The sequence below is a fragment of the Ovis canadensis genome, chromosome 6 (genome assembly GCF_042477335.2).
Source record: "Ovis canadensis isolate MfBH-ARS-UI-01 breed Bighorn chromosome 6, ARS-UI_OviCan_v2, whole genome shotgun sequence".
Taxonomy (NCBI): domain Eukaryota; kingdom Metazoa; phylum Chordata; class Mammalia; order Artiodactyla; family Bovidae; genus Ovis; species Ovis canadensis.
Window position 1 is genome coordinate 118,614,958 of NC_091250.1, and position 25,277 is coordinate 118,640,234.

The 25,277-nt window shown below is 45.1% G+C and overlaps 1 protein-coding gene across 7 annotated transcripts in view; it reads left to right on the forward strand.

Moving 5' to 3' along the window:
* Positions 1–22,801, forward strand: part of AFF1 (ALF transcription elongation factor 1) — a 196,140-nt gene extending 173,339 nt beyond the window's left edge. For all 7 annotated transcript variants that reach the window (XM_069594633.1, XM_069594637.1, XM_069594634.1 and 4 more), the window contains 9 exons: positions 8,045–8,148; positions 8,789–9,026; positions 10,934–11,025; positions 11,184–11,244; positions 14,269–14,405; positions 15,005–15,076; positions 15,794–15,934; positions 18,361–18,584; positions 20,933–22,801. In XM_069594633.1, coding sequence (XP_069450734.1) covers positions 8,045–8,148; positions 8,789–9,026; positions 10,934–11,025; positions 11,184–11,244; positions 14,269–14,405; positions 15,005–15,076; positions 15,794–15,934; positions 18,361–18,584; positions 20,933–21,054 — 1,191 coding nt within the window. In that variant the 3' untranslated portion in view covers positions 21,055–22,801. The remainder of the gene's footprint in view (positions 1–8,044; positions 8,149–8,788; positions 9,027–10,933; positions 11,026–11,183; positions 11,245–14,268; positions 14,406–15,004; positions 15,077–15,793; positions 15,935–18,360; positions 18,585–20,932) is intronic.
* The last annotated feature ends 2,476 nt before the right edge of the window (positions 22,802–25,277 follow it).

Here is a 25,277-nt window from a genome sequence, read left to right on the forward strand (position 1 = left end):
GCTTCTGGGTGATGAGAGATTAGTGAGTTCCCACCTGCTCCAGTGACATTCCCAAACCAACCTATCCAACATTCAGAATGAAGGACACAAGAAGGGCCAACTCTTTCCTGCCGAGAAGGAATAAAAAGTTTAACACTCCTGCAGATACATAAAAAACTTCTCAGTTACGGAAGTTGAGCTAAGAATAACAAGGACAGAAAGATCATGAAGCCTGCTGTCCTGTCTGATTTGACTGATTACTCCACGAGGTTAAAAATATAACATGACTTTACCAAATAGTAAAGGGGGTGGTTTCTCCAGCACCTTGTCCAATGAGCCGTGAGGGTGTGTATTACTACCATAACTGCAGCGGGTGAGCCCAGTGGGGTTGGGATCAAGTGTGCTAACTGGCAGTGCTGTTTCAGCTAGAAGCAGACATTTTCACATGCCTAGTAACTTTTCTTTTTTGCCCCTTCTTTTTGGCTGTGCTGGGTCTTTGCTGCAGCAGACGGGGTTTCTTTATGGTTGTAGCTTAGTTGCTCCAAGGCATGTGGAATCTTATCTTGGTTCCTTGACCAGGGATCCAGCCCATATCTCCTGCATCAGAAGGCAAATTCTTAACCACTGGTCCACCAGGGAAGTCCCCTGATAACTTCTGAAACAATGTGTGTATGTAAGAGGTGTGAAACTTTATGGAGAAAATTGTGATGGACCAGGCTAGGGAAATGGTGTCTACACCTAACATGCCCGAGAAAGCCTCAAAAATACACTTTTTACCTCCTCCTGGGAAGTCTTTTATCACCTGTCTCCCAGCTACCATAACCTTGGGTTGGCCAAAAAGGTCATTCGGTTTTTTTCCATTACAGCTTTTGGAAAAACCCAAACGAACTTTTTGGCCAGCTCCAATATTATCTAGTCTCCACGGCTGACCTTCTGCGTCAACTCTAGTGGGGAGAAGTATTAGCTTCTAAAGAGCTTATTAACCAGGTGGGAACTGGAGTCTCCCTGGGTGGTTGTCAGCTCAGTCCACCCTCCAGCACAAGTCTAGAAGCTGTCTGTAGCTCCACCAAGGGAAGCCAGCTATCATAGCCCTTGGCTGAGCTCTGCTAGGGCAGCTCATTCATCTTCCTGTTCAAAGGATGGAAAAGTAATGACCCTCTCATCTTAGGCAAGTACATGCTTGCTTTAAACCTCTGGCACACAGCTGAGCGGTCTGGCCTTGGGAACAGCCTGCCTGTTTGCTGCGGGAGTGACAGGATCAGGGTCTGAACCGGTCATTCCAAACCCTGGCTGCACGTCCCCGTCTGCTTGGGGAAAGCCCTGGGTACTAGTGGAGGGATGAGCACCACCCTGCATGCTCCCCATTGGTGGTTTTCTTTTTTCTCTTTTGTTTTACTTACTATTCTCCCCTCCCCCTGCCCATTTTTAAAATTTATTTTAAATTAGAGGATAAGCTTTACAATGTTGGGTTGGTTTCAGCCAAAATATACATATGCCCCCTTCCTCTTAAACCTCCCTCCCACTCCCCTCGTGTCTCCTAACTCCTCAGATTGGTGGTGCTGGGTTAGTCACCAAGTCGTGTCCGACTCTTGTGACCCGGTGGACTGTAGCCTGCCAGGCTCCTCCATCCATGGGGTTCTCTAGGCAACAGTACTGGAGTGGGTTGCCATTTCCTTCTCCAGGGCATCTTCCTGAGCCGGGAATCGAACCTGGGTCTCCTGCACTGTAGGCAGATAACTCCTCAGATTCTCTAATGCCTAAGGCTCTGGAGCAGAAGCTTTGTTACCAGGGCAGGATTGTACAGAGTTAGTGGTTTGGACTGAGAAATCTCTCCAGAGTGGTGCTTTTAGACATCATCGATCTAGGAATTCCTGGTCTGAAGTATGTCACTAGTTAGAAACATTGCTTAGGAGCCTTTAGACAAATATAAACAGCAGCCGACTGTGTAGTTACTTCCTGATCAGAGAACCATGTGTCATTGGTTTTGCTTCCTGCTGGATTCCAGCAGGTGTTAAGATTGAACACCGCACCCTCAGGTTTTCTGTGAGGGCCAGGCTCCCCCACTTTCTTGCCAAGACCCTGACTCTGCTTTATGAGTGGGGCTGCTCCGTGGGCAGCCCAGGTCTCTCTCTCTCTTTAAATTTATTTGGCTGCACTAGGTGTTAGTTTCAGTGTGTGGAATCTTTAATTTCAGCATGTGGGGTCTCATTCCCTGACTAGGGATTGAACCCAGGCCCTCTGCATTGGAAGCGCAGACCAGTGGACCACCAGGGAAGTCCCACCCAGGTCTCTTTTTAAGCTTGGGTGCTTTCTTCCATGTTTGGATAGTGTTCATGTTCTTCAGGGCTTCCCTCGTGTCTCAGAGGGTAAAGCATCTGCCCACAATGTGGGAGACCCGGGTTCGATCCCTGGGTCAGGAAGATCCCCTGGAGGAGGAAATGGAAACCCACTCCAGTACTCTTGCCTGGAAAATCCCATGGACTTAGAAACCTGGTAGGCTACTGTCCATGGGGTCGCAAAGAGTCAGACACGACTGAGCGACTTCATTTTCACTTTTCACTTTCATCTTCTTCATATCGAGTGTGAACACTAGAAAAAGCTCCATGAAGAAGTAGTGAGAGCAATTGAATAATGTACCTGCTCCTTCCCATCCCTTTCTTGCTGCGAAATTTAACAGGTATTTTCAGTGTTAACAGATTCTTGAGGGGGCTTTCCCAGTGGCTCACCAGGAAAGAATCTGCCTGCAATGCAAGAGATGCAAAGAGTGGGACACGACCGCAACAGATCCTTGAAGCCACTTTAGACGCAAAAGTGTGAGAAGATGATTGTAAAGAGTTAATGGTGGTTAACAGCTGTGATGAACCCATTGAATGTGGTGCCTATAGAAGTGTACCTGTATTTTTTTCTTCTTTACTTTGTAAAGGAGTGGCTCGGGGACAGTTCATGAGAAAAAGTAGAGAAAATCATGAGATTACATGGGCATGAACTTACATGGTCCTCCTTACATAAACTACAGAATTTCTTCCACTTGATTACAGTTTAGAATTTAAACTAGAATTTATATTTTCTTTTATGTAATTTTTAAGCTTCCTGTTTTCCAGACTTGGAAGAGCAGTTGAAGTTTAGAGGCACAACACGGTATATAATCAAGGCGGTACAAAGGAAAGGATTCTAAAAGCACACCGAACATTCAGAGCTAAGCTTTGCTCCAGGCGCTTTTCTAGATGTTGTTGTTCAGTTGCAAGTGTGACTCTGCCCTTCATTACCTCTCATAGATAATCTCATTTAATTCAGTCACCTTACAGAAGTCTTCCACGTAAAACTCTAGACAGTCTCAGCAGTTGTTTAGACAAATACCAGAACAGGGAGGTTACATTCGTTCAGGGCTTTCCCTTTTTCTAAATAATTGCTTTACTGACCAAGAAGCGTGGACACTTTCGGAAGCACATTGCAGTGCATGGTTTATATGTGTTTTGAAGAAGGGGGAGGGAAATTATGGGATCTGGTGGGAAAATGTGCATTTTTATTGCTTGATGGTTGGTTCAGACCTTCCCTTCTATCCAAGATCTGCCTGTTTTCTCTTGGGTTGTTTCTCCAGATAGACATTCCCGGTTATTATCCTTCAAAATCAAGGGTTTGAAGTCATCCCTATAATTTCCTAAAACCACTTACATCTAATTTCTTCATGCCTGTTAGTTACCCTAAAAACGTCATATGGAGAGCTGTTTTAGGGCCAGTCTAATGCCTATGTTTTCCTGATGAGAAAGAAGGGGGAAAGTGGATACATTTTGCTCTTCCGTGGTGCTTAGCCCAGTGAATATAACCCGCCTTCTCAGTCAGTCTCCACCCTCATTCTTGGGGTCAGCTTGGACTTGTCTGCCTTGTTGTCTCACTGAGTTTCCGGCAGAGGCAGATCTTGGCCAAGTACCTGAACTTCCCCAAAGGCTGCTTCTCCACTTTTGCTCTGCTCCACGTGCTACCATGTCTATTTGCTTCCCCGCGGGAGAGGGTGATGGAGTTTAGGACTGGACGTCTCTCGTTCAGCCGCCGCCTTTCACAGATGGGATCCAGAAAGGCTTGCAGGCTTCCCCCTGATGGCTTGGCAGTAAAGAATCCACCTGCAAAGTGGGAGATGCGAGTTCCATTCTTGGGTTAGGAAGATCCCCTGGAGGAGGAAATGGCAACCCACTCTAGTATTCTTGCCTGGGAGATCCCATGGACAGTTGGACACAACTTAGCGACAGCAAACTCCCCTTTTAGTTGTAGTACCTGGCTGGTGAGTTGAGTGCCCTGGAGGCCTCCTCTCCAGAAACCGGCTCAGCAGAGCACAGCCCCAGCGCTTCCTTTTATGGTCATCATTCGCGCCCTTTGGCTCCGCTCCACAGGTGAAGCAGCCTTTGGCAGGTAATATGAAGCTTCCTGAGCCAACAGGTTAAGAAAAGTCAACAAGTCAATCAAGAGGAGCCTCCTCCTGGTGGAGATGTGGGCACCACGGAGACACTGTTTTTCTGAAAACAGGGAGCCTCCAAGACCCAGACCTGAGACTCGATCTGTGGATAAGCCCCTGGGCAGAGGAGACTCTTTTTTTCCTCCTGAAAAAAGCATCATGCTTACCTCTCTTTCAGATGGTCTCTTGACCCACAAACATCTTAGGAACTCCTCACCTTCTGTTTTCCAGTCTTGGATCAAGTCTGCGTTCCCTTATGCCCCCGGATGAGACAACTCCCTCTCCAACGGCCCTTTGCCTAATCCTAGATTCACTTCGAGAGGTAGTATAGGCTGGCTCCCATGCCAGTGGAGAAAGTTCACAGAGTGCCTGCTCCAGGTATGCCTCTGGACTGTTCCTGCAGAGGATGAGAGGGTTCCAAGTACGAAAATACCAACCCCAGGCTCATAGGAGTGCACTCCATCAAAGCAGACACAGTCAGCAGAAGGGAATTTTGCTTAATTGGTGTAATGGCTCTATGGCTTCCCTGGTAGTTCAGATGGTAAAGAATCTGCCTGCAGTGCAGCAGAGCTGTGTTCAATCCCTGGGTCGGGAAGATCCCTTGGAGGAGGGAATGGCCACCCACTGCAGTATTCGTACCTGGAGAATCCCATGGACAGAGGAACCTAGCGGGCTACGGTCCATGGGGTCACAAAGAGTTGGACACGACTGAGCACCTAACACTTTTTGCTAGCCTGGCTTCTAAGTTGTTGCATGTCAGTATAAAGCATATTATTCCAGTAAGTGCCAGCACAGTTGTTAAAGCTAGTGTCAAAGTTGATCCTTGGTTCTGGGCTGTTCTCTTGACTCACCAGTTGGCACAAGCCAGAGTTAAACCAGTTTGTGAGGATTGACTCACTAGGAATCATATTTTTATGTGTGGTTTGTAAGGCCTGCCACTTTGGTTTCTAGTCGTAACTAGCACGTCCCAAGCAGCATGAAGGTATACAAACAAAAATGAACTCTTCTTCTGCCTCTGGAGTTTGCTGTTTTCTTTAGAAAGTAACCTCGTGGGCCATTTATACTTAACTTTATCTTCAGGACTTATCCTTTGTGTTGTTAACTGCCTGGAGATGCCTTCTATTTAAAACAGTATGAGGACTTCCCTTGTAGTGCCGTGGGCTGAGAATCCACCTGCCAGTGCGGGGAACATGGGTTTAATCGCTGGTCCAGGAAGATTCCATATTCCTGCTGGGCCAGTAAGCTCGTGCACCACAGCTGCTGAGCCCAAGCTCCAGGGCCCATGAGCTGAAACTTCTAAAGCTCAAGTGTCCTGGGTCCTGTGCTCTGCAAGATGAGAAGCCCGATCTCTGCAATGAAGAGTGGCACCCCCCCCCCCGCCCCCGCCGCCGCTTGCCACAACTAAAGAAAGCCTGAGTGGCAATGAAGTCCTGGCACAGCCAAAAAAACAAAATTTTTTTTTAAAAAAAACTATGATTGGTACTCTGCTCTTCCGCTATAGGGGATGAGGGTTCAATCCTCGGCCAGGAAACTAAGAAGCTACATGCCATGCTCTGTGGCTGGGAAAACAACAAAACAACCCTATAAAAAAAGTGAAGTGAAAGTCGCTCAGTCGTGTCTGACTCTTTGCGACCCCATGGACTATACCGTCCATGGAATTCTCCAGGCCAGAATACTGGAGTGGGTAGCCTTTCCCTTCTCCAGGGGATCTTCCCAACGCAGGGATCGAACCCAGATCTCCCGCACTGCAGGCGGATTCTTTACCAGCTGAGCCACAGTGTAGTAGTAATTAACTTCGTGTGCAAGTTAATTATCTGTCTGGGTATTTTAGCACATTCTGTGACTTTTCCCAAAGATAAATTTCCCACCTCTTGCAGTGTTTGCTATGCCAGCTGTGTGGCCTCTAATCTAAAACTCAGAGCCTCGTGGGCACAGAGGGTGTAGTGATGAGGGTGCCCACTAGGAGAAGAGTTCTGTTTTAACCAGTCATTTCCAGTTTATTCTGTTTTTCTCTGCCAACATCGAGTACCTCTAAAGTGTTCCCATTGTGAATTGTTGAATGGAGGGTGAGTTACATGCTGAGCCCCAGCAGGCCCCCCCGGCCACTGCCAGGGCCCCCCTCTCATCTCTCCTGACCTGTGCCCCGGGCTTGTGCTGCTGCCACACGAGAAACAAACAGCCATGTGACATCACTTGCTGTGTTTCAGTTGTGCCCGTGGGATGTGCTTATTTGCATTATATGTTTGCTCCTTGCTAGGTCCTTCAAGATCTGTTTATCCCCCAGTCTTTCATCACGAGCAACTGATTTGTTTTTCTTTTACTTAACCTGTACATTGAATAGTTCTTCATTTGCCTCAGTTCATTGGAAGTTCAAGGTCCATTTTGTGCGTCACCTCTAGAAAAGTGTAAAGAACAGTAGCAATATCATGAGACCTAATTTTACATTTTCATAATTTTACATTCTCTAGTAGCCACATTAAAAAATATTAAAAGAAAAAAAAAACAGTGAAAGCAATTTAAGTAGTTTAATCCAGCATATCTAAAATATTGGCACTTCAGCATTTCATCAGTAGAAAAATGATTACATTCTCCGTGTTTGCACAAAGTCCCTGACTTCACTTGTCGCTCTGGACTTGCCTGTCTGGCTCTGGGACGGAGTGTGAGACAGTGCAGGATTGTCTCCAGGGGGACCAGCCTTGGCTCAGAGTTTCTTTCTCCACCCATATTTTCCCCTCTTCTGTGCGCACACCAAGAGATGAAAACCAAATATCCTTATAAGCCACCTTATCTTTTGAAACAAGAGAAAAATGTTTTCGGCAGAGTTTGCGAAGGGCTGGATTGAGACGCACTCCCGAGCACCTGTGTTTGGGGAATGCAGGTGTCGGAGGGGGTAGGGTAGGGTATGTCTCTGCCTTTTCCCTACTTTTGAGCAAGGCCAGGCTGCTTATTAGCAGAACTTGAGCCCACACATCTTAATTTATTCATTTTTCTTAGAGACATTCAGAGAACAAGGGAGAGACTGTGGTGAAAACCAGGGCCTCCCACAATTGGATCACGTGAAAAATGTTTTTCCCTTTAAGGCTCTAAGAGAGGATTTCAGTTTTTTAGGGACTGGCCTAGATTGGCTGATGGTGTCCCAGATTTCTTTCCTGGTGAGCTGTCGGAGGAGTTTAGTTCTGATGGCACCTGAGCTGATTAAAGGATTCCCGCTGATCACTTCCTTGTCCTTGTTAGAAACTAGTGACTCTTCATGTGAGCTTAGGCCTGTGGGAAGGACCCTCTATAAATTGGATGTACATGTTGTCATGGAATAATACAACTGTTTTGCTTCCTGGGAAGAGAAAAACCTGGTTCTTTCCTTTTTGGATATCCTTCTTTTCCTGGGTTTGAGGAATAGTCCTTCCTGCTGCACAAATCTGTCTCAGGATAAATCACATCAAATCTATATGGCCTGCCGCCCGCCCTCTCCCCGAACACAGTGTCGATGCTTAAAGGTTGCCATGTGCGTTTAGATGTTCCTGCAAGTCTCATTGTTCTCATTACCTTTGCTGTGTATTTTTTCCCTCTATTTTGTCTGTACAGTTGTGTTCGTAACAGTTTAATGTTATACAATAATAGGGTGAAGCAGAAAAAGACCACGATAGCAAGAAAGTCAGGCTGGAGAAGGAAGTCAAGTCACAGACGTCATCTTCCTCTTCCCACAAGGAACCTTCCAAATCAAAGTGAGTATAGAGGCCGGGAACTGTCTGCAAAGGCGATCACAGCTTCCTGGATCACGTGCCCCGACAAACATTTTCCTTCTGCAGTAGAATGAGAGAATAGTCAACTCTTTGGGGTTCATTTTGACAGTACGCTAAATTTGTTTTGTTTTTCTCCATGAGGACCTTAGAGGAGGGAACAGTTGGTTCGGCAGCAAACTTAGATTTATCAAAAGCATGAAAAGCCTTGGCAAGAGTGAGTGAGTCGTGTCACCATGTAAACCAACAGAGATTTGAGAGAGAAAGGGGAGGGGGCCCGATGTGAAGGGGGCAGAGAGGAGGTACCAGTTGTGCGGAGCTGCTGCAGACAGAGTTGTTAGGGTAAAAGGTTAAGACCACTGGCAGACTCTGCAAGCTTCGTGACAAGTTACGCAACCACATTTATCAACCTCATTTACTACTCATAGGTAGGACTCAATTTTTCAAAGTTTTTTTTAAAAAAAAAAAAGGCTCTGAAATTTGGCCTTTCCACAAAAATGGATTTCATGCTCTGTGATAACTTAATCTTTCATGTCAACAGCTACTTTGTCCTTTTAAGCCAAACAACGAAGCTGTGTGGTTCGTGTTCTGCCTTGACTTAGTTTTGCCTTGTGTTTCATTCCAGAATGTCCAGGCCTTCCTCTGAGCCCTCAAAGAAGGAAATGCTTCCCCCTTCACTCGTGTCGTCCTCGTCCTCCCAGAAGCCAGCCAAACCTGCACAGAAAAGGCCACGGCAGGAAGACCCCGGTGGCCAGGACCCCCCCAAAAGTGCCAGTAGTACCAAGGGCAGCCACAGAGACCCTTCTGCCTCCAAACACAGAAAAGCAGAGGGGAAGGTCTTTGGAAGCTCCACAGAGCACAAAGTAAGGAGGGACACAGTCGTGTCGAGAAGGGAATATATTGGTGTATCTTTAAATGCTCAAATAAGCCTCAAATAAGTCTTCTGATGGTATTTCAGAGCTATTTCATCACTTTTAAAAGCCAGAATGAATAATTTGTGCTTAAATCTCCACTTTCCAGAGGGGGAGTAAGAAACAGTTCCTGTTACATGAAAATTTAGTTGGCAGTTTATTCTTAAAATGGTTCAGATGTGAAAATACAGAATAGATGCTTGGGTTAATTTTCTATCCAATGTTTTGCAGTAAAATACTTCCATTATTAGTGATAATGGGAAAAATTTACTTTCTCAATTACAAACTCCTTTCTTCCTGTTAACCTGGAATGGGTGAGAGAGAGAGAGAGAGTGTGTGTTGCCTAAGAGTAAGTGTTAAATTTTGTTTGTTGATAATCTGTTCCCTTGAACATTCTTGTCTTGTGGCTTTTCTGTGTCCCCGATACAATCAAAATCTACAGTTTCAGTTGAATCTAGCTGAGAAAATGCTTGACTAAGCCAGAGTGTGCAGTGTTTGAGTTCTTCTCTTTTGAGCTCCTTTTGGGCTAATTTAGAGAAATAGTATTAGGTTGGTGCAAAAGTAATTGTGGTTTTGCGTTGTTGAAATTTGCCGTTTGGTATTGAAATATATTCTTAAATGTGATCACGTTATACATTATTTTAATGCATATTTCTCACTTTGCGTTTTTTGCCAATGGCTTATTACTTGCTGTTTATATTTGTTTTAGACTATGGAAATGATGTTAGACAAAAAGCAAATCCGAGCGATTTTCTTATTTGAGTTCAAAATGAGTGGTAAAGTAGTGGAGACAACTTGTAACATCAGCAACTCATTTGACCCAAGAACTGCTAATGAAGGTACAATGCAGTGGTGGTTCCAAAAGTTTTGCAAAGGAGGCAAGAACCTTGAAGATAAGGAGCACAATGGCCGGCCATCGGAAGTTGACAACGACCAACTGAGAGCAGTCATTGAAGCTGGTCCACTCACAGCTATACGAGAAGCTGCTGAAGAACTCAGCATCGACTATTCTACGGTCATTTGGCATCTGAAGCAAACTGGAAAGGTGAAAAAGTTTGGTAAGCGGGTGGGTGCCTCATGAGTTGATCAGAAATAAAAAAAAAGCATTGTTTTGAAGTGTCATCCTGTAAAACAAAAGTGAACCATTTCTTGATAAGATTGTGACATACGACAAAAAGTGGATTGTATGTGACAACTGGCGATGTCAGTGGTTGGACCAAGAAGAAGCTCTAATGCACTTCCCAAAGCCAAACTTGCACCAGGAAGAAGTCACAGTCACTTTGGTGGTCTCCTGCCCTTCTGGTCCACTACAGCTTTCTGAATCCCAGTGAAACCGTTACATCTGAGAAGTGTGCTCAGCGAATCAATGAGATGCACCCAAAACTGCAACGCCTGCAGCCGGCACTGGTCAACAGAAAGGGCCCAGTTCTCCACACCAACACCCAACTGTACGTCAACGCAACCAACACTTCGAAAGTTGAACGAATTGAGCTACGAAGTTTTGCCGCATTCACCTGACCTTTTTGCCAGTCGACTACCATTTCTTCAAGCATGTCAACAACTTTTTGCAGGGAAAATGCTTCCACAACCAGCAGGAGTCGGAAAATGCTTTCCAAGAGTTCACTGAATCCCACAGCATGGACTTTTACACTATGTGAATAAATAAACTTATTTCTCAGGGGCAAAAATGTGTTGATTGTAGTAGTTCCTATTTTGATTAATAAAGATGTGTTTGAGCCCAGTTATAATGATTTAAAATTCACGGTCCAAAGCCGCAGTTACGTTTGCACCAACCGAATAGGTTTATGTCAGTGATCTTAAATGTGAGAGGGTGATCGATGTGATGATGTTTTTTCAAGGGATCTTCTGGAGATACTGCAAACCGTTTTCCAGTGCCTTCTTTGCCAAATGGTAACTCCAAACCAGGGAAGCCTCACGTGAAGTTTGACAAGTAAGACCTTGGGTGCTGCTCCCTGCGTCTTCGCCCACCTCCTGCCCTCCTGCCCCCCCTTCACACCGCCCGGCCCCCCGTCCTTTCTAGTCCTTTCACTCCAGTCCAGTGCCTGTAGCTTCCTGTGACCCACTCCTGGTCTTTTTTCTCTCTTTCAGACAACAAGCCGATTTTCACCTGAAGGAAGCCAAAAGGTTGAAGGACAAAGCAGAATTAGTGGTCCGTCTTGGCTCTTTCTCCCTTGGGTGGAATGTTTTCTGATCAACTGCTTGCCATCTCATTCTGCCGTATTGCACCTCGATAACCAGGGAGGGGGCTGGTGGGGGAAGGCAGGGCAGCGTGGGGCGTAAGCGTCAGCAGGGTCAGAATCAGTGAGGGCTGAGGGGTCCTAGTGGAGTACCACGACTGTGGCTTCATTGACTCGGTGTGATCGTGGGCAGATAGGGTACCAGCGCGTGTTTTCTGTCTGCATGAGTGAAAGTTGATCTACCTGAAAGTGTTTCATGTAATACACACAAGTGCTTCCTTGTGTCCCACTGAATCCGTTCTTTGGATGTGAAAAACAACTCTTGCTTTTTGAAAGCTGGTCAGTTTTTGTTCACCCCAAAACATTTCAAAAAGTAAGGTAGCCTGTTTGCACTCCAAAATTATTTTAAAACCCCAGAGAGACTAACAGTGAACAGTGGACCAATGCCATCAGAGGAAATTTTACAGTGAGGCTGACGATGGTTCTGTTGGTAAACAAGCAAGGAACTCTTTCCCTGGTGGCTCTTGGACCTTCTGGAAGGTGGCAGTTTTTGTTAGTTACATGCATAATTATGCTTGTAACTCTCCACTGCAGTATAGTCAGATAAGGCTTGCCCTTTGTCATAGTTAAACATCTAAGACTATGGGGTTTTATTTACTTGGTGTATTCCCCACACCCAAACCCCTGCAGAGAGCATATGTTGAACTTTGTACCACAACAGCGTCAGTTGCTTTGATTCTGCCATGTGCAGACGTAACTACAAACTCCGGTGGTCCATGCGGATTGAATGGGATCCATCCGTGGTGGCCGCAGAATCCACACCCACCCCGCTTGCTTGGTGTTCTGCATCCCCTGTCTGTGGACTGGCACCTGTTCTCAGGCTTGGGAGGGCTGGGCCAAGTCCCTTTTATCAGGTCCCTGTTCATCAGGGTAGGCTCCTTCCCACATTGGCTGCTGTGAGAGGGTCACAGGCAGTTAGGCGCTATCTGCAAAGTGACTCTGTACTGGGATGGCCTGAGTCAGATTGAGATGCCTCAAGCTGCACCAGGCAACACTGTGTCGTCAGCCTCTTCCTTTTACTTCTCCGAGGCTGTTGTGAGAACTGTACGAATCTTTGGGTTTTCGAAATAGAATAAATATTAGGTACCCTGTCTGCCACTCATCGACAGCTTATCTTGACATTGGGCACTTTCAGCACTGAGTCCCTCATTATTCAAACAAGATTCCTACTCCAGCGAACTTTTGTGTGTGTCCTGTTTCATCTGTACATATGCACATCTTCTTTCTCCTTTCCGATGGCTATTGCATCTGTTTTAATAAACAATATTAACTCATTCTACTCACAAAATAATGCTGGTTTGGATGGAAACCTGAATGACTGGCCTCTCTGTTATATTTTCCTTTAATCACACAATGTCTTAAACATGTCCCTCTTTCACAGCAAATAGTTAAGTGCATAACGTGAAAGTGAGGTCGCTCAGTCGTGTCCGACTCTTAGCGACCCCATGGACTGCAGCCTGCCAGGGTCCTCTGTCCATGGGATTTTCCAGGCAAGAGTACTGGAGTGGGGTGCCATTGCCTTTTCCGATAACTGAGTATAGAGGAGTGTATTTCATCTCTATTCTTCTTTTACTTATTGTTGGCTAAGGAAATTAGAACTCGGCAACCCACTCCAGTATTCTTGCCTGGAAAATCCCGGGGACGGAAGAGCCTGGCAGGCTACAGTCCGTGGGGTTGTAAAGAGTCTGACACGACTAAGCACATGAGCGCAGCATGTATCACCTTTAACACTGTCCCAGGAGGCCCATAGAGTTATCACAGGAATATTCTCACTAGTAACCTTACAGAATTCTCAAAGAAGTGGGAATTGGCAAATTGCCTTAGTATGGTTATTTTTGTTTCTACCCTGAGGCCAATATAAATTTTGAAAATTCCATGAAAGAGATGGTATTGGATAAGTAAATTGGAAGAGTTAAATTCCCACCAGTGAAGCAAACCAATAAGGCCCTTTACTATTGATTATTTGGGGCATGCTGATTGGATTTTTATTCTTTCTGTCACTGATTTTCTGAGCCTGGGTTCTCTAGAAGAAATGTCTTAAAATGAAGTTGTTTTTTAAAATGAAAGGTAGCAGCCATGTTTCTTTGCCGATTCGTCACCATCTCCTTACACTCCACGTGCGTCTTTATGGTTTTCAGTCTTTCTCTTTGAACATACCGCGTTAGAGGCGTTAGCAGACGCTACAGCCTTGCCCATGTCGTGGTGACCAGTTGCTCTTACCTCGTGTGCCGCTTATGCGTGTGGAGAGGAAAGTGGAGGCTCTCGCCCCAGTCTCTGTCGAGTTGGCTGAGTTCCACCAAGTGAGAAGAGTGTTAAGTGACAAAATGCGTATTCAGGCTTAAGTGACCGCCAGTATCTGGTTGCATCCATAAGTCTGCATTCCCGTTGAGGGACTCTGAAACGTTATCCTTGTTGACCCAGAGGACTGCCTTGTGCCCTTAACCCAGGCTTCCAAAGAGGGGATCTGTTGGGCTGTAAAATACATCAAAAGATTATTGTTCGACATGATACCTGAGATGCTTGTAAACCATAACATTTTTTTACTTGTTGCGAGATAAAGTTCAGCACATACAAAGAAACCATGAAGGCATCATTCTAGATGTATAGAATAACCCTCATATAACGGGTAACTGCACGCTAGTAACGAGGGGACCATGTACTTGGTGCCGTAGCTTGAGTGTGTACTTCGGTAGATTTTGAGAAGTGAATCTTATTACGATTGTCTTCTCTTTCCTACTGAATTTTTGCTGGAAGAAAGTTCTCAGTAAGTCAGAGCAGACAGGCTTTGGTTATCATGGTTGAGTTAGTCTGTCCCTGACTTCTCTCCAGCCGTAGTTCAGTTCAGATGGTGGGGGCTGGTTTCTGTAGAGAATATGTGTGAGAAGCTGTGTAAAGTCCGTGTTAGGCTTGACAAGGACTGTGTTCTTCGCCCACAGACGGACAAGGTAGGGAAGGCCTTTAAATACCTGGAGGCTGCCTTGTCCTTTATCGAGTGCGGTGTCGCCCTGGAGTCGGAGAGCCCCGCGTCCAAGTCGGCGTACTCCATCTACTCGGAGACCGTGGACCTCATTAAGTGAGTGCCTGCCCGTGTTGTCTTCCTCTTAGTACTTCCTGTCCTCACCTTTACGGCTTTAATCCATGTGAACTTTGGTGTGAGGACAACTTAACAAAGGGGAGCCTTTAAGAAGTCACTGATCCAGGAAGTTGGTTGGTTTTCTGTTGTTTTTTTTTTTTGTCATAAACTGAAATTGTGTCCCAGATGAAGTGCTAAACCAGAATAACTTGGTCCGGCCAAGTGAATGGTGAAATGCCAGTCCCTTTAGGGAGGGGGTTGGTTTCTTCCAGCTTGACTTTCTTATCAGATGCCCTCTCATTTCCGCTGCGGCCCTCTCATCTTTATCACCTGTGTTTCAGCAGGGGACTCAGTAAGAACACAGGTCTGCTTGGTTTTAAGCAGGTGGGTAGGTGAGAGAGCAGGCGTGTCCTCGCCTCGTCTTCTGGATGGCTTGAACTGTCGCGCTAAAGCCTTGTTTGTCTTCTCTGCTGCTGTCTTGTGGTCACATCTTTAGGAAAAATCAATATGAAACCAAGACAAACATAATAAGGTGTCTTTGTGCCTGGAGTTTTCTGACTGCCTGTTTTGACTTGATGTACATGTATATTTTCCTGTAGGTTCATATTGTCATTAAAATCCTTCTCGGATGCCACAACGCCAACACAGGAGAAGATATTTGCTGTTTTATGGTGTGTATTTTTCCCTTTGTCTAGAAAGTATTACATTTGCTTTTTCATCTCTTGATGTTACCAAGAGAGTTTGATAGCTTGTTTTCTTAAAATGAAAATAATAATGAAAGGTGAATCAGTACCAGAAAGTGGGAGTTTGTGTGTCAAGGGGTTAATCTCACTGGTGATTAATTATTATGAGATGTCATCTACTGCCATTTTACTGATGACTCAGATTCTTTGGTCTTGTGACTTAAATTATATCCTTGTGTATCTGTGTTTGACCATTAGAATGCAGGCAGATTCTTTACCATCTGAGCCCTGAAGGAAGCCCATTCATTGGAAAAGAACCAATTCATTGGAAAAGACTGGCACTGGGAAAGATTGAGGGCAGGAGGAGAAGGGGGCGACAGAGGATGAGATGGTTGGATGGCATCACCGACTCAATGGACATGAGTTTGAGCAAACTCTGGGAGATAGTGAAGGACAGGGAAGCCTGGCGGGCTGCAGTCTGGGGGGTTGCAAAGAGATGGACACACAGCTTAGTGACTGAAGCACAACAGATATCACTGCTGTTTCACCTGTGTTTACTTCTGACGCTAGTACAGGGAGGTTCTTGATGTTCTTCCTCTTGTTAATTGAGGAAAATCGAGTGGTGGAAAAGGTTTGGTGGCTCGCTCTCATAGTGGTGATACTCATGTCTCTAAGGCAGTGCTTCATTTCCACTTTTGTTCACAGCATGCGTTGCCAGTCCATTTTGAACATGGCAATGTTTCGTTGTAAAAAAGATATGGCAATAAAGTATTCCCGCACGCTTAACGAACACTTCTTCAAGACTTCTTCCAAGGTTGCTCAGGCACCTTCTCCATGCATCGCAAGGTAATGACCAGCCTAACTGAAATAACTCCCGGTGTTAAATGCTCTCTTTATGTGCCTCTTGTGTGCCTTCAGCATGTCAAAATACTTCCATGTGTGGTCTTGCTCCTTCAACTGAAATCACCTGCACATCTCTACCTTTTTGAGGAGTCGTTAGAAATCACGATATTTGCTGGCTGGGCAACATAAAGAGATAATTGTAAAAGAATACAAGGTCCATATCTCAGACCTTTGAGGATGTTTAGATATGCCCAACGATGCTACAGGCAAAGCCAGCGGAACCAGAGACAAAGTCCTTTATCCTTCTAGACCAGGGGTCCCCAACCTTCGGGATCTAATGCCCAATGATCTGAGGTGGAGCTGATGTAATAGTAGTAGAAATAAAATGCACAATAAACATAACATGCTTGAATCATCCTGAAACCGTCCTGCCCGCACGCACTCCCCCCCAAAGTCCATGGAAAAATTGTCTTCCTCAAAACTGGTCCCTGGTGCTGAAAAGGCTGGGGACCACTGTTCTGTACAGCATGCCATCTTGGCATTTCACTAAACAAGAAGTTTGCAGAACCAGTTGCCTGCCACCTTTTCAGGATCTGGAACAGAGACGAAGAAAGAAAACAATTCAAGCTAAATTCCTTCCCCCACTTGGTGAACTGCTCGTCTATCCCATGAACTGTCGAAAAGCAGAGTCCTTGTGCAGGTGTTTTTGAGATGAAGATATAGAATTTCCTGCCCTTTAGTACTTGTCTAGGTTTTTTGTTTTGTTTTTTTTTTTTAATTTGGTCATCCTCCTTGAAAAGCTCCCAGTTCTGATGGGTTTTGCTATTTTAAGAGCATCACCTAGAAGCCTGCCCCATTTCCAGCAGGTTCAAAAGAGGAGATTCCCACATGGCTTCTCTTAAAAAAAGACAGTCCTGATTGAGAATGAACTTCTTACCTCTGAAAATGACTCCCACCTCTGAGGTAGTCTTCTCAAATAATAGGTTGTCAGTCACTTTGTTTTTTTTTTAAGTTTTTATTTTATATTGGAGTGTAGCCGATTAACAATGTTGTGGTAGTTTCAGGTGGACAGCAAAGGGACTCAGCCATACATAGACATGCGTCCATTCTCCCCCAGACTCCCCTCGCATCCAGGCTGCCGCGTCAGTGAGCGGAGGTCCCTGTGCTGCGCAGCAGGCCCTTGTTGGTCGTCCGTTTTCAGTATAGCAGTGTGTACACATCCATCCCAGACTCCCTAACTATCCCTTCCCGCCCTCCTTCCCCCAGCCGCCGTACGTTTGTTCTCTGAGTCTGTGAGTCTCTGTTTTGTATGTAAGTTTATTTGTTTCATTTCTTTTTAGACTCCACGTATAAGGGATATCATACGCTATTTCTTGCTCTGTATCAGTCACATAATTTGAGATCACTCCTTCACTGTGAGCATCTTCCTGTACCAGACCTTGTTGTAGGTGCAGGAAAGCCTCAGTAAACAAAGCAGACAGGAATTGCTGCCTTCGGGGGGCTCCTACTCTAGTCCTTCCAAGTGTGCATTCTGCCGGGGACACTTAGGATCCCTGAGGACCCACAGAGCCCGAGGGTGGATGTCACCACGTCACCAGGTCACGGCCGCTGGCCATCTCTCCGTTCATATGCCTCAGTCCTTAGGTCTGAGTGACTGCACCTGCTTTCTCATTTGATCCGTGTCAAGGTGCAATTGCAGGTATGGGTGGACGGTCCCTAGGAGAGCAAAGGGCGTGCTGTGAGTCTCTGGGGCCCAGTCTCCTCGGGGACTGTGCCCTGGTCAGCCAGTCACAGGTTCAGTAGGTGTTTACCCAGAGCCCCCGCTGTGCTAAGTGCTAGACACGCAGAGACGAGTCAGACACGGTCCCTGTCTTCACGGTGCCTGTGAGGCAGGGGGAGGAATAGAAGAATAGGAGGAGACATGATAAATGTGAGAGGCAAGGTCAGGCGACGGAAGGAAGCTGTGATGTGCCCCAGGGTCTGGGACAGCGCCAGGTGCAGAGTAGGAGCTTAGGGATGTTTCTTGAGTGGACGAAAGAAGGAATATATCAGAGATGAGGCCCATCTTCTCAGGGAAAGTGTTGTCTTGCCAGGAGAAGCTGGAGTAGAGGGTGGGGAGAGAAGAGATTCCAGGCCATGGGCGTAGCAGATGCAGAGGGCCCAGGCATGCACCGGGAATACGGATCGACCCACCCAGTTCTGTGTCCAGGGAAGGCCACCTTCCCCGGTTCCTTTTTCCGTTTGGAGGGTCCTATGCCACTGTGTTTTAGGAAATAAATTTCCAGCACCCTGAAGGGGAAGGGCCCCTCTTTGACTTCATAGAAGTGACTGGCATCTTGGCAGATACACAGAGACCGGGTGACTGGGATTGCAGTTCCAGAAGCAGGAGTTCAGGTGATTAACCAGTCCTCTTTTCTCCCGCTTCCCAGAAGCACAGGCACACCGTCCCCCCTCTCTCCGATCCCTTCTCCGGCCAGCTCCATAGGGTCCCAGTCAAGCGCTGGCAGCGTGGGGAGCGGGGCGCTGCCCGCCACCATCAGCACCCCCGTCACCATCCAGAACATGACATCCTCCTACGTCAGCATTACTTCCCATGTCCTTACCGCCTTTGACCTGTGGGAACAGGCTGAGGTCCTCACCAGGAAGAACAAAGGTAAATGGTTCTGTGGTGGTGGTTACCGGGCCATGGGGATTGGGCAGGGAATAACATTGCCTGTTCCCTTCAGTGTTTTGGCCTTTTTGTTGTTTTAAATTATAGGTGATTTACAATGCTGCATTAATTTCTACTGTAGACCAAAGTGATCCAATTACCCATATATATATTCTTTATTTTATTCTTACCCATTATGGCTTGTCACAGGTTGTTGAATGTAGTTACCTGTGCTATAGAGTAGGACCTGGTTGTTTATCCATTCTGTGCTATGTGTCTGCTGCTGCTGCTGCTGCTGCCAAGTCGCTTCAGTCGTGTCCGACTCTGTGCGACCCCACAGACGGCAGCCCACCAGGCTCCCCCGTCCCTGGGATTCTCCAGGCAAGAACACTGGAGGGGGCTGCTGTTTCCTTCTCCAATGCATGAAAGTGAAGTCACTCAGTCGTGTCCGACTCTGTGCGACCCCATGGATGGCAGCCCGCCTGGCTCCCCTGTCCCTGGGATTCTCCAGGCAAGAACACTGGGGTGGGCTGCCGTTGCCTTCTCCATGCCTGCGCGCATGATTTGCGTCTGCTGACTGCAAACTCCTACTCCACCCTCCCTCCTCTCACCTCCCCCTTGGCAACCGTAAGCCTGCTCTCTATGTCTGAGTCTGTTTCTGTCTCATGGATAGGTTCATCTGGCAGAGTTTAGATTCCGTGTGCGAGTTATAGCATATGCTGTTTGTTTTTCTCGGGCTGACTTACTTCACTTGGTATGATAATCCCCCGTGTTGCTGCACTTGGCGTTATTTCCTTCTTTTTTATGGCTGCATAGTAGTCCGTTGTAAATATATACCACATCTTTATCCACTCGTCTGTGGGGGGACATTTAGTTTCTTTCCATATTTTGGCTTTTGTGAATAGTGCAGCTGTGAATGTCTAGGTGCATATATCTTTTTTTTTTTTTTTACGAAAAATATTTATTTTTAATTGATTGATGATTGCTTTACAATATTGGTTTGATTTCTGTCATGCATCATCATGAACTGACTATCTGGGTGCATATATCTTTTTGAGTTAGAGTTTTGTCCGGATATATGCTCAAGGGTGTGGAGTTGCTAGATCATATGGCAATTCTGTTTTTAGCTTTTTGAGGAACCTCCATACTGTTTGCCACAGTGACTGCCCCAACACAGTCCCACCATCTGTCACTGTTTTCAAGAAGAGGAAGTTGTAGCTATTTACTCTTCTTACATTTTCTCCATTCTGTCACAGTTCTTCCTTGAGATGGATTTCTGTGACTTGATCTTAGCAAAATTAAATTAGAAGTGGCTTCTGCACCATGCCTCTTTGGGAGTTTTGGTATCACTGGTGGTGGTTTAGTAGCTAAATTATGTCCGACCCTTGCAACCCCATGGACTAGGGTCTCTGCCTGGCTGTTCTGTCCATGGGGTTTTCCAGGCAAGAATACTGGAGTGGGTTGCCCTTTTGTTCTCCAGGGGATCTCCCCGACCTGGGAATCGAACCCAGGGGCTCCTGTACTATAGGCAGATTCTTTACCGACTGAGCTACAAGGGAAGCATTTGTTATCATTATTTCCCCCTGAACTGAAGTGCTAGCAAAAGGGCAAAGCAAATGCAAAAGGAAAGGCATCAGCTCTCGCCAGGAACAACGCATTTGACATGGGAGGTGGCATTGCCTGAAATACTGAGCTTACTGTTTGTTTTCACTGTATGTTAAGAAAGATGGTTAGCAACAGTATAGGAAAATACGGCTTAGTGAACAGTCTTGAGTCTTGTTTGAGCAGAAAGCCCTTGGAGAAATCCAAGGTTCAGGAGATGATTGATCATCCTATCAGAGGAACTGTTTGGTGGCTGTGACCATTAAGTAAAAGCATATATGTAAATACCAGATGAAAGCCTAGACGTGTTCTTGCCTGGCTATACAGAAACAGTAAGCCAACTGGCTGTGGCCATTTAATTTCCTCACAGCCTCTTGAAACTTCATTCTCTTTCTTAGCAAACTAATGATGCTTTTTTTTTTTTTTAAACATGTTGGGTACTTTTGTTAGTTTTCCTTCATGTATCCACCTCTGATCCCAAAAGTATGATGTCAGCCACTGTGCCAGGCATTATAGAGTCAACACTGAAACACACGTAGTTCCTCCCCTTTTAGAACTACTGGAGAGATGTGGAGAATTAGCAAACCATTACAGTAGATTGTGATTTTTAAATTTTTTTTGCTGTGCTAGAGAAGTACAGAGTATTGTGGGGATCAAGTTTCTGGAACCTTGACTTCTTTGACTTTTTATGTTTTTATTTTTGCCTGTGCGAGTGTGTTTACGTGGTTTTGGGTTTGCTTTGTTCGCAGAATTCTTTGCTCAGCTCAGCACAAGTGTGTGCGCGCTGGCCCTCAACAGCAGTTTGATGGATCTGGTGCACTATACAAGACAGGGTTTCCAGCGGCTAAAACAAGTAACCAAAACACCTTAACGGAGGCCCAGGTGGATTCGATGCCTTGGGAACTATTTTGCACATTGGAAGCCTCAAAACAGTCCAGACATTTGTCTCTTTAGAATACCAAACTCAAGAAGAGAAGCACCATGAGATGGCCAGGACCTTTGTTCACTGAAACTCGAGAACTATGGAATCGTTGGTTGGACAGGATGGTTTTGCAGAAGCAGAGAGGAAGGAGGCTGGCCTGAGAGGTGATCTTGCCTTTCCTAACTAAAGGATGGAAGTGCAATGTAGCCTGAGTGGGCGTATTCTTGGTCTAGAAACATTTCCATTTTTTTTTTTAACCAGCAGGATGCGAATGAAATGAGAAGCAATTTCAACTCTGAAATCAAATTCACATCATCTCAGTAGCCACATTAGTTCATTCCCAGAAGGAAATTTTTTTTTTTAAACCAGTTAGTTGTGGTGTAGGGCTTTGTGGGTAATTTGCCTTTTTTAAGTTGTGGGGGGAGTATTTGTTTAGTAAACTCTAATGGTCATCTATAAAACATGAGTTGTGGAGGACTCCGCTATACCCCCCTTTCTGCCAGTGAACAGTGGCTCTGATAATACCAGGTATTGTCCTAATATACGAGTTGCCTGGACACTGCCCGTGCGGCCCGGCTCCGAGTTCTCCGCTCCTGCCCTGGAAGGCGGCCCTGAGGGAGCTATAGCGTCTGCATCTTCGCCCGCATCTCCACCCGCATCTCCACCCCCATCACCACCCGCATCTCCGTGTGCCGAGTGCTGCGGAGGGCCTGGTGCCGCCGTTCCTGTCCCCTGCTCCAGCAAAAGGCAGTCACATTGACTGTATTCTGCATTTTCTACTTTGGGGAAGAAGGGAACCAGCACTTACCCATGACCAGAGGGTTGAAATTCTTCTTAATTTTTGTGAAGTAGAGCTGGATTTTGAGGTGCTGCTCTGTGGCCTAGTTATGTGGAAACTTACGTTGTCTAACCGACTCAGAGTTTTGTCAGCGAACGAAGAAAAAGGAAATCTACTTCTTAGAAAGGCTATATTTTTCTGCTACGAGTTACTTTATATTTATAGCAAAACTAGACTTTGAGAGCCCTTGATTGTCTTTGTTTAGGGGAAATTAACTCCCTGAGAGGCTGTGGAGATTTGGGGTAGTTAATTAGACTTAAAAAATAATAATAATAAAGTCACCGCATGCCTTCACTCCAGAGTGCACACTGTCAACTGGATTTGATTAGATTGAAGAGGATCTGTGGCCTTCCTATCAGTTGTTTTTGCCAGATTCTATACATTAAGCCAAGTTTATTTGGAATGACCTAAAAGTGGGGGAAAAAAAAAGAACAAAAATAAACCCCAGAATTCCCACATATCCATAAGCACAGATTTTTTTTTCGTTGAAACTTTGAGGGTTATTATTGGAAGCATTATTATGAATGTTGTATATTTAGAAGCTAATTCTTTTTATCCCTTTTAGAAGTAGAATTTGCGCATGTATTACAATTGAGGAGTGTTCCCGCTACAGTTGGTTTTTTTTTCTTCCTTCATCCCATTCCACTCCCCTGCGTGTTGTTTCCTCCCAAGCGTGTTGGACATCGTCGTGTTTATTTATTAGTGAAGAAAGGCGTGCCATCTTTATTTATAATGAAGAGTTCTAAAGTCCATACGATGAATGTAAGAATTTTCTTGGTCATTTGATAACTATGTAAAAGGGATGTACAGAAGATGGGAGTGATGCTTATTTTTCACAATATAAATTGTTTGTGTGAAGCTGTTCCTTCCATGTCGTTTATTATCCAGCCTGTTCTTCGGTTATGGCCAGCTTAGGTTAGAGCAAGAGAATTACAGCGGCAGTAATAACTGACGCGCGATCTTGATGGACCGATGTCATCTGTTGCTGCTGTGAGGCAGAGCCATGGTCCTTTTTGAGCTCGTTTAAAAAGCAGCCTGTTACATGAACAGTAAAGGCCTGGAAGGTTGTGTGCATGCGTCACTGAGTGTCCATCTCTTCTGTGTAGGAGATGAGACACCAGAATCAGGCTTCTGTGGTTACTAAACACCTTCTTTCCCCTCTTACTCCCTTGGTCATTCCCGGCCCCTTCACCCCATCACTTCCCAGGACAAGCCGCCTGTCAGTATGGAAGGGTGTATTCCTATAGAGAGGCTCTGATCTATGCAGATAGCGCCTAGTGTGTGTGTGTCTCATCAGGAGCCGAGTGCCCCCGAACTGAAGACATTTCCAAGTCAATTTCCCAGCCATTTCTAGAAGAGGCGATTGCTTTTTCAGCGGCCTTATTCTGTGTGTGTCTTTTCCACCCTGACCTTTATATGAAGATTTTATTTGTCCCTTGCAGAGATCAGTTTGTACTATTTTGATCATGGAGTATTTCTGATTCTTAACTGCAACATGCATTGTACCCAAAAGAATTCTTAATGGCAACTTTTAAAATAGAGTATGTAAAAGGGTTGTGGCCGATGAATCCTTAATGTTCATAATGTCTTTTCACTGTTACAGTTGTATATAGAAACCTAAAGGATTTTTAAGTCATATGCACTTTTTCATTGCATGCTTAATTTCCCAAAGGCAAAATTTGTACTGCAGTAGATAATTGAAGATTATAAAATTAAGCCTTTGAATATATGAAGTTCTCATAACAACCATAATAGTACACACTTCACAGTGAGGCAAATGCAGAACATCTTGCGTGAAAATAGAGTGTAAAAATTTTGCCTTTGGCACTACAGTTTCATGTTTGTATGTGTGTGTATGTATGTGTGTCTGTCAATCTTTACTAGGAAATGGAAGAACACTGTTTTACTTATAAAATGTTCAATGTTTCTGTCCTTCCTGGAGATAATCAAAATGTGAATCACTGAATTTAAGGTTTTAGCCAGACTGAGGGCCCTGATAAACAATGAAAGACATTTCCCTGAAATTTACCAAATTACACTGGGTTAAGAATGCGAAAACGTTGGCCGTGTGCCATCTATGGTAGAAGACGGGAGGGTCCACCTGGCATATTACCAGGAGTAGAGCTACAGCAGAAGGATGGCTCATCTGATGCTACGATTTAACCTCAACACTGAGTGGAAAAAGCATCTTTTAAAAAAAAAAAAAAGGACCTTTATTTTACAATGTGTTTTGACCAAAATGTTTAACTATTTCCCCAAGACAAATTGGACCACGTTTATCTTCCTCATTCTGTGTCCTTTAATTCCCAATCTTGGGATGTTTAGAGGCTAACAAACTACCCCTTTCTGGCTAAAAACTTGCCTTAATTGGTACCTCAAATATTAATGTCAGTAGGATCAAGAACTTACTATTTTGTGATCCCTGTTCAATAATTTTTAGAAGCAAAAAAAAAAAAAAACACCAAACCGTTGTGCCCTCCAAAATGAACAGAACTCTATCTCTAATATACAAAAGGAAATGTGTGTGTGGACATGCATACAGAGAATAAGAGGCTGGCTGAATTGGATATATTTATTGTGCCTTTGTTGACCGAACCAAATTTTGGAGTAATGCTGTATTCATTTTGCCAAGGCTTTAGGAGACATCAGGTGGGACCTGCACCTTTTTCTCTTCTGTTCTCATAAAGTTGGAGGTGTATTTGTGCATCTTTTACATAAATGAATCAAATCAGGCTCTGATTCCTTACCTCCCACCAGAGTCTACTTTTTGCTCAAGGATTTATTTTCCCAGACACTACACAAAATCTGTGAAAAACATTGTCACTCCATCTATTACACTCTTTACTGCCGATCAGCAGTATTTAAATGTTGCTGGACTATTTGGCTGCCTTTTAGAAACACAAGCAGAGAGATACTTCATTGTGGTGAGGGCGGGGAGGGCGTCAGGGCGAGAGCGGTACTTGGTCCCTTTTTCCCTTTCTGTAGTGAGTTGCCTCTTTTGTTTTTGGTTCTACTTAGAATTTGTGGATTTTTTTTTCCCCCTATAGTTTTGTCATTTTGTTGGTGGGAGGAGGTGGAGTGGCAGAGTGGTGTAGGGGATTTTCCAACAAACGTGTCAAGTGGTATTTCTACCATATAAACTTCAACTATTCAATCCCCTGTGTCAGTCACTGAAAATCTGGGAATGAATTGTGACCACTGGCCATGTTCATTAGTTCTTATTTATGAGGAGTTGACAAGCACCGTCTACCACGTCTCTTAAGGTGGCTGTAAATTTCCCACTGTCCCAGGGAAAGACATTAGATTCTGTTCCTTGGTGTGCTGGATAGCAACG